The sequence below is a fragment of the Larus michahellis genome, chromosome 3 (assembly GCF_964199755.1).
Source record: "Larus michahellis chromosome 3, bLarMic1.1, whole genome shotgun sequence".
Lineage (NCBI taxonomy): Eukaryota > Metazoa > Chordata > Aves > Charadriiformes > Laridae > Larus > Larus michahellis.
Window position 1 is genome coordinate 126381522 of NC_133898.1, and position 12747 is coordinate 126394268.

A 12747-nucleotide genomic window follows, 5' to 3' on the forward strand; every position below is an offset into this window, starting at 1 on the left:
TGTCAGCCACCCCTCCCAGTTTGGTGTGATCAGCAAACTTGCTGAGGGTACATTCTGCCCCATCATCTAGATCACTAATGAAGACATTAAACAGGACTGGACTCAGTATTGACACCTGGGGTCCCCTACTAGTTACTGGCCTCCAACTGGGCTTCCCACCACTGATCACTAGCCTCTAGGCCTGGCTTTTCAGCAAGTTTTCAACCCACCTCACTCTCTGCTCATCCAGGCCATATATCAACAACTTGTCTATGAGAATCTTATGGTAGATAGTGTCAAAAGCTTAACGTCTAAGAAGACTTCTTGTGACTAAGACAACTTGTTCTTGTGACCAAAAAGCTACAGCAAGGGTGTACGAGAAAGAGGTTGGAGAGGCCTAAGAGATGCCACAGAAGGATGGTTTGCTCAGTTCCTGCTGGGAGCACAGAACTGGTTGTGTGTTCCAGTCAAGGATACATCCCCAGAAGCCATTTCAGGTGCGAAAGATCTTTCCAGCTTAGAAGACAACATTGGCAACAGTTTGATTTGAAATGAAGAACTTTTTATTTTGCTGTGCTTTAATTTTTATCATTAATATGCACATTATTCTGTAGTAAACTAAATTAACTTTAACTTCCAGACAGCATATAGCCACATGGCATCAGCCTGAGAGCCCTCTATGCATCTGCACTGCAGTTCTGCATTGGGTGAACACCTTCCGTTTCCTTGTCTCAGGTTGAGATATTAAGTTATATTTCTCTGTGTGTGTGCATTTAGGGGCTGGTGCGGGAATAAATTGTGTAATGGACCATTTTCCCTAGGCAGTTTGCATGTAGCTGTGCTGGAGGTGTGGAAGATGAAAGCCCTTGGGTTTTTGCGTGTGAATGTGTGATCAGTGCAGAACCTTTTGAGTTTTGCCCCAGAGACTGGTCCTGGCCTCTTTCATCGAGGGGAACAGGCAAAGGTGTAGGGAAGGACAGAATGAAATGGACTTTGTTATCTCCCTCGTGGGATTCATCCTCACAAAGACCATCACCTTCCCTTCCAAGGAGTGGATGAAAGTCAGGACTGCCACCTGCTGTAATGGTGGGAGAGACACCTCTGTCTATGGGCCAAGGTGCGCTTGGGCTAAAACTTCCCTGCTGGATTCAGAAGTACCAAACTTCCCATGTGGGACTAGAGACACAGATATTTCATCTGGGTGTTTCAGGAAAAGGAGATGACTAAGAAAAGCCCTAGGAACGTGGCACTGCGCAGACCTCATGAATCACTGGGGGGATGGTGATACCGATGGAGGGAGAGAGGTCCAGGTCTGAGATGGAAACTCCAGGGGGAGGGTGGAAGGTGAACCTCTGCAGGAGGCTGGTGAAGAAGAGGAAGAGCTCCATTTTGGCAAGAGTCTCTCCAGCACAGGTCCTCCGCCCTGGAACAAAATGCAGAATGGCCATAAAAAAGTCAGTGGGAGCTGCTTCTTGAGCTGTTGTCAGAGGAGAGGAGAGGAGAGGAGAGGAGAGGAGAGGAGAGGAGAGGAGAGGAGAGGAGAGGAGAGGAGAGGAGAGGAGAGGAGAGGAGAGGAGAGGAGAGGAGAAGAGAGGAGAGGAGAGGAGAGGAGAGGAGAGGAGAGGAGAGCTCTGGGAAGAATCTGAGAGGCCAATTCCAGTGGGAAAGGAGTCTTAGATGTCTAGTTCTCCTCAGAGCCCTAAAAACAAAATGAAAGATACCTGCTGAAAAAGGCATGAAAGCATCTTTCTTCACAAATTTTCCATTGGCGTCAAGAAAGTGCTCAGGATAGAACATGTCTGGTTTCTCCCACTGCGTTTCGTCTCGCAGGACAGAGGCCAGTAAGGGGACAATGTAGGTTCCCTGCAAGCCAAGGCAGAGCAGTTATTTCACTGAGGATGGTGTTGCTGTCACTATCAGAGTGATGGCGAACGTTGGAGCTCAAAATATCCACTTTAATAGGGGAGATCCTGCCAAAGTAGCTGTGAGAACCCCAGGGTAAGCAAACATCCTTGGACGCAAGCAGGACACGAAAGGGAGATGTGTTACACTGGGGACAGAGGGAAGAAAAGTAGTGCAGAAGTTGTCTCACCTTGGGAATGAAATAACCTTTGAGGGTCACATCTGCAGTAGTCTCATGAGGCAAGTTCAATGGCAGGATATTGGCAAACCTTTGAATTTCATGAACAACAGCATCTGTATATGGCATTTGAGTTCGATGCTCGATTCGTGGGGGGTTTGACCCTATGACTCGCTCTATCTCTTCTTGTACTTTTTCTGTGAAAGGAATAGGGATCATACATTGATAGATCACTTGAATGTCTCTTTCTCCTGCTGGGAATAGCAGGATGTGGAGAATTCTCTTTTTTTTCAGCCCTGCTCAATGAGAAGTCACATTTGATGGGACTGGATGAGAAGGAAGCCACTAATTGCCTAGTTTCCACTTACTCTGAATTTCAGGATATTTCATCATGAGTAGAAGGCCCCAGCGCAAAGTGGTGGATGTGGTCTCCATGCCAGCTGAAAACAGATTTCTCACAACCTCAGTTAAGTTTTCATTGTGGAAATATCCATTGGCCTTTCCATTCTCCTGGAGATATGAAACAATAATAATATCAGCTGATTAAAGATTCAAGAAGGCATTTTTTATTGGAGAACAGAGAAAAACATTCATATGCAGCCCTCAGGGAGGAGTTAAGTGTAAAGGTTTTGATGGGATGCCTTGAGAAACCTGTTCTAAGTGGAGTCTTGAGATAGAGTGTTTGGACCACCCGTGCTGCCCACAAGAACACACACTCAAGTCAACACAGGTCTTCAGGTTGGATAATGTTGGTGATAAGAAGACTGTTTTGGAAAAGAGCAAGCAGTCACTGGTGCCACCCGTGTGATTCAATCATTTGCTTCAGAGTTTTTCTGCCCATGGTCATGGAGCAGAGCATCTTGCAGGATGAGATTTGTTGGGAAGAAGAATAAATTTGCTACCAGAGCTGGGTTTTGACTTGACAAGAACTCAAGAGGTATGGGGGACTTGGCTGATGATGATATTGCCTTTACTGCCACTAGCATCAAAAGAGAGCCTAGAAGGGTGGTTCATGTTCCCCTGTAATCCAGCAGCCAACCCATGCTCTTGCCAGAGCAGACTTGGGCTGAAATCTCACAAAGCCATGCCACATAGACGTGGGGGCTGGGTACAAACACTGTGACATTTTTACAAGAACTGTAAAACTAGAGTTTTGTTCAAGCAGGTAAATGTGAGCCGGCAACTTAAACCGAGAAATATGTACCAAACATTCCTGGGCCTAAAGCTTTCTCTGGCTATGTCTCTGTGAAGGAGGATGTGAATTTCAAAAAAGAGTCAGAAATGCTGGGGTGCAGAAAGGATTTTTAAACTACAGGTAAAGACAGCTTCTCATACTTCGCTTGCTGAAATACTGTCTTGTATTTTCCTGATAAATCGCTGGGGACACATAAAAGGTGCTTGTCTGTGATCAGTTTGTCACGGAATCACAGAATGGTTTGGGTTGGAAGGGACCTTGAAGATCATCTAGTTCCAACCCCCCTGCCGTGGGCAGGGACACCTCCCACTACACCAGGCTGCTCAAAGCTGCATCCAGCCTGGCCTTGGACACTTATCTCCTAGCTGAAGTGACTGCACAGTCTTTTAGCCTAACCACAGTTTTTGGTAGGACTTTTGCACATGCTTGATCTCTGCTGAAGAACATTTGTTTATCTACCAAGTCTTGAAAGGAGAGTGAGGAGATTTGAAGAAGCTGCTAGGATTTTATTACCTCTTGTTGTCTCACAAGGAAAGTGTCAATGAAGCTCCTCTGGTCGTTCCTGTCCAGATCTTTGAGATGTTCTATGAAAGTCACCTTGATAAAATCATTGATTTCTTTTACATTCCGAATAAAAGTTTTGTAGCTCTTCAGGAGGAATCCAAGGGCTGGGAACATATTGTAAATCTGCAAGATTCAGAGACAGCGATGAAGAAAAAACAGCTCCTAAGCAGATGTTCCACAGTTCAACAGCGTATATTAAGAAAAGCCCTTACAGAACATGGTGTATAGCCTTATACTCAAGATGGAATATGTTCCTTTGTTCCCTTTTTTTTTCCTGGCCAACTGTGTAAAATGGTTAAAATGTATTCCCTCTCACACTGAGTATTAATCACGCTAGTTGATAGTGACCAAGAAATCCCATGTTTGTGCATATGTCCTTGACTCAATTTCCTACCTCACCATTCCTAGATAATTCATCCCTCCATATCCACACCAGTTGGAATTGGGAGTCTCAAGTTTAAGAGGAAGTTACAGGCATTCCCACACTGATTTTGACCTTGTTGATAATGTGAGATGGGAAATAATGACCAACTTCTATGTCTAGGGGACACAATCCTTGTACTGTATTACATGTTGTTCAATTCTTCATGAAAGAAGGAACTTACAATTTCCCAGGCTATGCTGCTAAGAGAAATCCATAAATGGTATCGGAGGTCCACTTTTGCCATTTCAGGGTGTATTTGTCATGTACAGAGAGATATGTTGCAACGCTGGAGAAGTGTACCTCTGTATACCACTGTATAATCATGCTTTTGAAGAGCAATACTCAAACAGTATGAATTACCGAAAGTGATGGAGTCCCAAATATCCTGATATTTTCATTCACCAATGTCAGGAGCCTTTTGAATGTGGGGTCTTCATAGTCATATCGCTTTCCCAGCAATATAGATACGATGATATTAGCAACAGCGCCATTCATCATCAGAGTCATCTCAAGGGGCTTCCCTAGCATGGGAAAAGGTGGTGCAAACGACAAAGTCAATAGTTATTCTAATTAACTAAAGCAGCACGCAGAGGCTCAGTGAAGTCTGCGATGTGATAGCCACAGAGCTGGCAGGAATGAACCATGTCAGGGTTTGCATGTACCTAACGGCATTTCAACAGAACGGAGACTGAATGCTAATCTTTTGTGCTCCCCTCCATTTTCTCCAAGGCTATTGCTCTCCTGGGTCTTTGTGGCCCTACCTCAGGCTGCTTTGTTTGGACATGCATGATCTTAAAACTTCCTGGTATAAGGGAAACTCAGCATTGCCATTTGCCCCATCAGTGCTGTACTGGACTGTCCCTTATGACCAGTATTCTTTGAGAGTTGGACTGTGTACCTCTAGGCCCTTTAGGTCTGACCTCCTAACTCAGTAACTCTTGGTCACTCAAACTGTCCTGCTGGGGATCTACAGCTTCTAGAGCCCTCTGATACATCCCCTTTGCAGCTGGATACAGCTTCTGCTTTCAGGGGTTCAAGGTGGGGACTTGAAGCCTGAATTAGATTGATGATGTAGAAATGTGGTTTTATCCCAAGTCTGCTTGATGGAAAGAACTACCTACTGAAGTCCTGCAGTTGGTAACTGAGCCTAGTGAGAAATAATCTTGGATGATGCTGGCAAAATGTGTAACTGGATGTTCTGCCTCCTCTTGGAAGGATTTCCCAGACATGTGACTTTAGGGACAATCAATTTTTTAGTACAGGTCTGCAAGTCCTTGCAATAATATTCTGCTCTCCCAATGCCATTAAATCAATTAAAGGCACTGCACATGGAGGAACAAATTACTCTTCTCAGATGTGCTGTTTGATGCCTGACTCCCTGTTTGACTTCCAATGCCTCAATGAATGCTTTTCATTTGCACGTCAGGCAATTGCCACGTAGAAACAGAGACAGACAGCTCATATAAACTCCTCGGAGCATGGATGCTGGAGAAAGGTAGATCACTGAAAGAGTTCAGAGACTTTTCTTGCTTGACCTTTGGCATTTCTGTAGAAGGTTTCAGGAAAATCAGAGTGTAATGAAGGTAAGATTTCCCCCACCTTTCTGTGCCTCAATGGTGTCTCCCAGGCATCCATACTCTTCCACAACACGATCCTCTATGGCCTTCTTGCCCATTCCAAAGTCTCGTAAGGTTGTAAGAGTAAATCTTCGCATCACTTTCCAGTTTTCTCCATCAGAAAATATAACTCCTAAAATGGAAAATGAAAACACAGAAATAGAAATTTCATCCGAAGAGCAAAGATTCTGCATCTGCCCTGAATCCTGGCAAAGATGAGTGCTAGCAGGAAACCTGTCAAGCTCTAAAGACATGTGGTGTCCCCACATAGAATGAAATAAGACAGGAAAGGTATATGAGGAGAAAGCTCTGAGGGAAGCAGCCACCGTTCTGAGTTCTTGAGGTGTCTGATGTGCCCTGAGACATGAGGGCTTTTGTTCAGCTTTGTTTAGAACAGAGAGTGGGATTTGTGCCTCTGGGACATCACCTGGGATGTTGAGTGTGCACATTAACCTTACATGTCCCCCTTAGGTAAGATGCATCCTCTCTCAAGAGCACCTGTGTTCTTACCTAGACTGTAGAGAGTAAAGGAAACTTCAAATATGGGCATCTGTTTGGAAAATCTCCCCACTTGGTGGGGGTAATCCCACCACCCTACACACTAGAAAAACTGCAGAGAATTCTCAGTGGCATTTGCAGCAAAGTTTTGGTCAAGCTGGTGCTGCTATTTACTCTCTTTCCACCACTCATGCTCTCTTATTCTTGCTTCAAATCTTGTTGAAGAGACTGTCCCTAGCGAGGCAAGAAATCATTTGCAGGTAGGCTGGCAGACATGCTTAACAATACAGCGGTTACTCAGAGCGGGTCACAAGATACAAATGTGCTCAACCTTGCTTTCCTGTCAGAAGATGACAGTCTCTCATGTCCTTACTTCTATGTATCCTATCAATATTTATGGCAATTGAAAGATAAGGTTCAGGGTCTAACACCTGTGGAAGGTGAAATCTGCACCAGAAGAACTCAGAGCAAAAAGTGAACTCCCTCTGGGAAGCAAACTAAAGGCTTGGGGTATTGTTTATTCTCTTTTAAAGCGAGATTTAATCTCAAATGTAAATTTATCTGGAAAATCTAAAATAAACATTCAATAATATCAATCTCACAAGGAGTATTTGAAGGTAGTGCTGCTGACGTAGTAGATACTTCTTTGCCAGCTTCTATTGGATTTATGTGGCAAAGTTTTGGTAGCTGGGCTGCTGCAGGGGTGGTCTTTGTGAGAAGAGATCAGGAGATGCCCTTATGTCAGCTCCTCAACATGTCACCTCTAAGAGAACACTCATCTGCAGACTCAGACCTCTAAATTACGTGTTTATGTGTAAATGAATATTTCATTTGAGTGAAATGAATGTTTATGTGTAAATGAATAAATGAATAAGGAGAGTATCATCTCTCCTTATGCCCCATGAATATCACCATGCATTGTTCAATTTCCCCATCGTTTCCATTGGATCTCATGCTTAGCAAAGCAAAGTGAGGCGTTCTGCATTCTTCTCTCCATGGAGAAAGTCTCATTCTTCTTTGCAGAAGGCAGGTGCATGGGGAACAGAACAGCACACTCACCTTTTCCTTTTCCTGTTTCTTCAACAATTGGTATTTTAGGTCTCCCTGCAAATGCATCCGCCTGGTTCACCAGAGCTTCCTTCACTGTGTCATATCCTGATAGAATCACCATTTTCCTTGGCCCCATGTGAATGCTGAAGACTGGGCCATATGTTTTGGATAGCTAGTGGGATGAAAGGGGACAATAAAAGAAGATGATTTTCAGATGATTTTCAGTAAGCTCAAAATACTTGTTTTAATGTTCTCTTTCCTGTGTGGCATTGGCTTTTCATTCATTGTCCAAAATGTGGAGAATTTATCATACAAATCATAGAATCATAGAGTCATAGAATTGTCTAGGTTGGAAAGGACCTTGCAGATTATCGAGTCCAACCATCGACCTAACACTGACAAAAACCACCACTGAACCATATGACTAAGCACTACATCTACCCATCTTTAAATACCAGGGGTGACGATTCCACCACTTCCCTGAGCAGCCTGTTCCAAAGCTTGATAACCCTTTCAGGGTAGAAATTTTTCCTAAATTTCCTAAAATATTTGAGCTCTTATGAATAAAAAGACTCACAATGGGGTCTGTAATCCTCTGTTAGATATTTAATTAACAGACTTTTAGAGGGGCTAAAGGAAAGGCTGAAGAACAGACAGGCTTGGCCCCATGTTCCTTTGAAGAGACAAACAGTATAAGTGAATTTCTCAGTAATCGTGGCAAAACCCATTCAGTTCCTGGTATAAAAATCTGGGTAGGTACAAATCAGCTGGAATTGTGATTAATAACTCTTAAATAGTCTGGAGTTATGCCTTTAGGTACATCTGGAGTTACTGCTTTTAGTGACAAGATGCAAAAGCTGCTGCCACAACCAGGCAGGAATAGACTTCCTGGCTCACATGGGAATGAAATCCAGGAAGGCAGGTTAAGAACAGCTTCATTTTGAGTTATGAAGTAACTGTGTCCACTACATGGACTCTGTAGGTAACTTTTGATTGAGAAGCTGAGAACTCGTAGGGGTTATGTTGGAAATGTTCCTCAACAAGAAGGAGACCAGTTTTCAATGTGGTAGTACATCAGGGCACAGGAACTGTCTGAAACTCTTAGGTTTGCCGTTCATGGCTTTGAGGAGTAGTGTAGCAAAAGGACCCTGAAAAATCATACACTAATCAGATTGTCACGCGCCATTTTCCCTGAAGTCATGGAGTTTAATGACACCAAATATGAAAGAATAAGCAGTGTCTGTTTGTTTCCTACTTTGCTTTGGTAAACCAGGAAAGTTCCTCCTTCATGGTGAGGATGAAGGGAGAAGACCAAGAAGCTGTTTTCTGATGGCTGAGTCCACCAAACAGCCTCCAGAAAGCTCTGGTCTCCTCCCTAAATGTTTCAGCAGCCCCTGGTGGAAGTTCCTGTAGGAACTGTAGGATGTCTGACTTACAGTTACCCTTGTCTGGAGAACCCCAGCATTTCCTGGGTTACACAGAAATAGGTCAATGCTCTTGATGCGGCTGGAAGTCAATCCCCCTGCACTGACACAAGATCATGTGATAGGAAGACCAGTTACTGCAGATAACTAATTCTATTGCCTTTGCAGTAGAACTGTCTTGTCCAAAGAAAAATTTGTACCCCTTTTGGGGGGTCAGTGACTTCTTTAGACAGAAGGCTCTAAGAAAAGGAACAAAAGAATTTACCTCTAGCATCGTCAGGTGAGGTCTCTTCAGATCCATGATGTGCAGATTTCCAATGATGGGTAAAGGCCTGGGTCCTGGAGGGAAGTTTACTTTTGTGTGGCTCTTCCAGACATGTTGTCTTTTCAGAATGAGCAGAATAACGAGTATAAACAGTAACCCTACAGGAAGAAGATTGACCCAATCCATTGTCTTTCAGCAAAGATTTATCAGAGAAGATGAAAATTCAGACAAAGAGTGTAATGTCCTGTCAGAATTTAAGAGTTTCAAGCATTAATGGCACTTCTACACATACAGAGGTATGAACTCTAAGAAATGTTAGAAATGCCGTTTGGGGTTTTACTCTTGGAGAATCCCCTACTGGGCACTCTCACTGCCATGTGCGCTCACTTTATGTTATGCTGGTTACTGTTTAATAGGTGATGTCTAAACTAGTCCTGTGTGTTGGCAGACATGTCTGTGGGCATAAGTCCAATTTATAAACAGTGACCCAAACAATGCCTTGAACTTTGAGACTGTGAGGAGGTGGGAGAAGAAGAAAGAGGTTCCACTGGTTGCTCAGGCTTTCCCTTCTCTCTTTATGGAAGATGCTGGGGATGCCAGGTCTTGACAGGAGCAGAAGCTCAGGGGACTAGGGATCTGAAACTGTTGTGAAGATTCCTCTTGAGTATGTGGATTTATGGCCTTGATCTGCTGTGGGTCCTATAGTGGAAAGCTGCTCAAGTAGTACTCAGAAGTACTCAAGAAAGGAAGAACTTAGTGGCAAGCTCCTCTGAGCTAGCTGAATAATTTTTCATGGCACGCTCATCTGTGTTATAACAAGAGTTCAAGCAGGATGAAAAGTAGGCTCAGTCCGACATGGCCAAATTGTCTGTATTCATCTGATAGCCTCAGCTTCCTTTAAAGTGAATGGAGGGCAAGGGGCACCTTCTCTTCCAAAACCAGAAGCCGTACCTGGTCAGATAACCTACACTTTACATGTTCCTGATTTTCATATAATGGATGAGGCTGGAAGGGAACTCTGGAGGTCATCTTTGATGAATCACTGGCCTGTGTTGCCCAGAGAGGTGGTATATGCCCCATCCCTGGAAACATTCAAGGGCAGGTTGGTTGGAACTCTGAGCAACCTGACCTAGTTGAAGATGGCCCTGCTTGTTGCAGTGGGGTTGGATTAGAGACCTTTAAATGTCCATTGCAACCCAAACTATTCTATGATTCTATGATCTGGTCCAACAATGCTGCTCAAGCAGGGCAACCTAGAGCCAGTTGTATAGTAGGGCCTGTATCTTCAGCTGTGGCAATTGTCTTTGACATCCATCTGTAACCATTTCAGGAAAGGAGGTGGAGAGAAGAGCTTGTATGATATCTCTGAATGGGGAGACAAAGCTGAGGGGAAAATTCAGAAAAGACGGCCTGTGTTGGTTGAAGAAAGAGGGCTGAGGTACAGTCTGACTTGTGTGTCTTAGAGTCTAAGAGAGTGAGCAGCAGAGAAGGAGGTGTTAAAAGAAGAAATCATGGAGAAGAAACCATCCAATGCTTTCATTGAGACTGACCAGTGAAGATCAGCCACAGCCTTCAGAACTGTGTTTGGAAGAACTTTCTAGTAGAAGTGTAGAGAAATAAATTGTACATGACCTTGAGGCAAGAATGTGAAGGCTGTGTGAGGTGAGGTGCCCAGGCTGAGCCTCTTGTCCTTGACTCCATTTAAAGCATCAGGATCCCTGCAGAGATGTGACCAAAGGCATAGGAGAGGAGTCATTCCCCACAGGGGATGGGGGTATGGAGACCTAGAAGAAAATGGCATGGGCCCTTGTCTGGGAGCCTGGAAGAGGAACTAGAGCAAGCCTGCATTTCTACCCACTTTTCCCGAGTCTGCTGCTGCCCTCAGGGTCTCTGGAGGAAAGACCATGACATTTCATCTACCTGGAAAGTGTCCTGGAAAAATTCCAGGGCTTATGTCCCACTGTGTGCCAGTTGGCCTGTTTCTACTCCACCTCCCCAAAGGAGGTAAAAAGGCACTCAGAATGTCATTCTTTCCACATATGTCTGGGATTTAACTATTAACAAAGAATAAGCCAGAGATAGGAAAGGAAGCAGCAGTTCTGAGTTGTTTCGCAAGAGATGGGCCTAGGGTTAGGTCTGTGCAGGGTTTCAGAATAAGTACAGCCTTTACCTGCCTCTACAAGACTCTCTGGGTTGTTGGAAGGACACTGTGGGAACTAGGGGCATCTCTTGAAATGCAGTGGGAGAAGGAGGCAACCCCTCTCACCCCTTTGCCCTTACCTGCTCAGTCCTGCTGATTTCCTCTGGCAAGTCACTGGTTCCTACAGTGCTGGCAGGTAGTGAGTGATCTGAGCAGGGTGAGGTTGTCACAGACATGAGTGACAGGCTGTGAGTGTTTCTTCCCTGCTTGGGAACATTTCCCCTTGACCTTATTTTGAAGTGGCGATTCAAGATCCTGCTTTGCCCAATATACATGTCTCCTCCAAGGTCTGACAGGCATCTAGACACACATCCTGAACCAGATGAGTTTTTTTCCTTAGTGTTTAAGTTTGTGAGAGTCAAAGACTTTGCTGCTCTATGGTGTTTTACATGATGCTGTCGCAGATGGAGTGATGCACTTCACTCATAGAGAGAAGCAGCGATACATTTATTGATATAAACCAGGGATTTAACAAAGTTTGATAGTAAATGTGACAGTTGGCAAAGCACACTTGGTTATTTACTGCACAGAGGACAGGGTTAGAAAGAACTGTCAGGGACACCTTCCCGTTAAGTCGACGTTCAGAAAGGACCCCCTTGCTTTCTAAACTCCTTCTTAGTGAGGAGTTGAGGTGAGGCTGGATCCAATCCTAGTCCCGGATTCGGTCAATGGTTTATGTCTAAAGGAGTATATATGTGCAATCAATCCTTTATATCACTTAGCTAAGATTTCAAAGTTTAACACGCTATTAGTCACTTACCAAGGATCTGTTGTGGCAAGGAATCTCTTAATCTCGAGAAGGAGCCTTGAGAGGCATCTCTACTCAAGGGGAGATCCTGGCATGCAGCCTACTGCCGTGCAGGAGAGCTCAAAGGGCTTTTTGGCTGTTCACTATTTATGGGCATAAGATGATTGACCTATAGTCATATTTGCATATCGACCACAGTACCAGTATTGTGGTTAGGTGGTTTGGTAGCATTGGTGAAGTTATGCCTTGGCTATTGTGTTATCTCTCTCCCCGAAACCCCATTGAGCCGGATGCAGCCATCATGACTAGATGCACCCATTATAACCACCATAGTTGGTTATCACTTGGGCAGAATTATGGGAGATAAAGGTTAGGTTGGCGGTGAAGCATACTGTCACAGATGCATGAGGAGAACTTGGCCAGGTTCCTTTAGGATCAGAGAAAATTCTAGTGGTGCTTAGCCATCTCAGTGAGCAAGATTCAGTGTAGCAAGGGTCATTCTTTTCACTGTCCCAGTTCTCCTCACCGAACATGAACTCAAGAAAAAAACACCCCAAAGGGATGCAGACATTAGGGTCATTGGTCAAACTTGCTGGAAAATTGGGGGATCTAGTCACATTAACTGTGTCACTCACAATAACGTAAGCATTTTTGTATCTTTGAAGAAAATGCTGGAGACAGTTTGATTCTAAAGTGGGAAAGTT

At 44.2% G+C, this 12747-nt stretch overlaps 1 protein-coding gene across 1 annotated transcript; it reads right to left on the minus strand.

Annotated features, from left to right (window-relative positions):
* Positions 1 to 519: 519 nt before the first annotated feature.
* On the minus strand, positions 520 to 9443 carry LOC141741412 (cytochrome P450 2K1-like). The gene is made up of 9 exons (XM_074582066.1): positions 9096 to 9443; positions 7416 to 7578; positions 5842 to 5991; positions 4603 to 4763; positions 3768 to 3941; positions 2428 to 2569; positions 2072 to 2256; positions 1701 to 1842; positions 520 to 1402 (listed from the first exon to the last, which is right to left on the minus strand). Exons 1-9 carry the CDS (start codon positions 9279 to 9281, stop codon positions 1215 to 1217), a joined length of 1491 nt encoding a protein of 496 aa, XP_074438167.1. The 5' UTR covers positions 9282 to 9443; the 3' UTR covers positions 520 to 1214.
* Positions 9444 to 12747: the final 3304 nt, after the last annotated feature.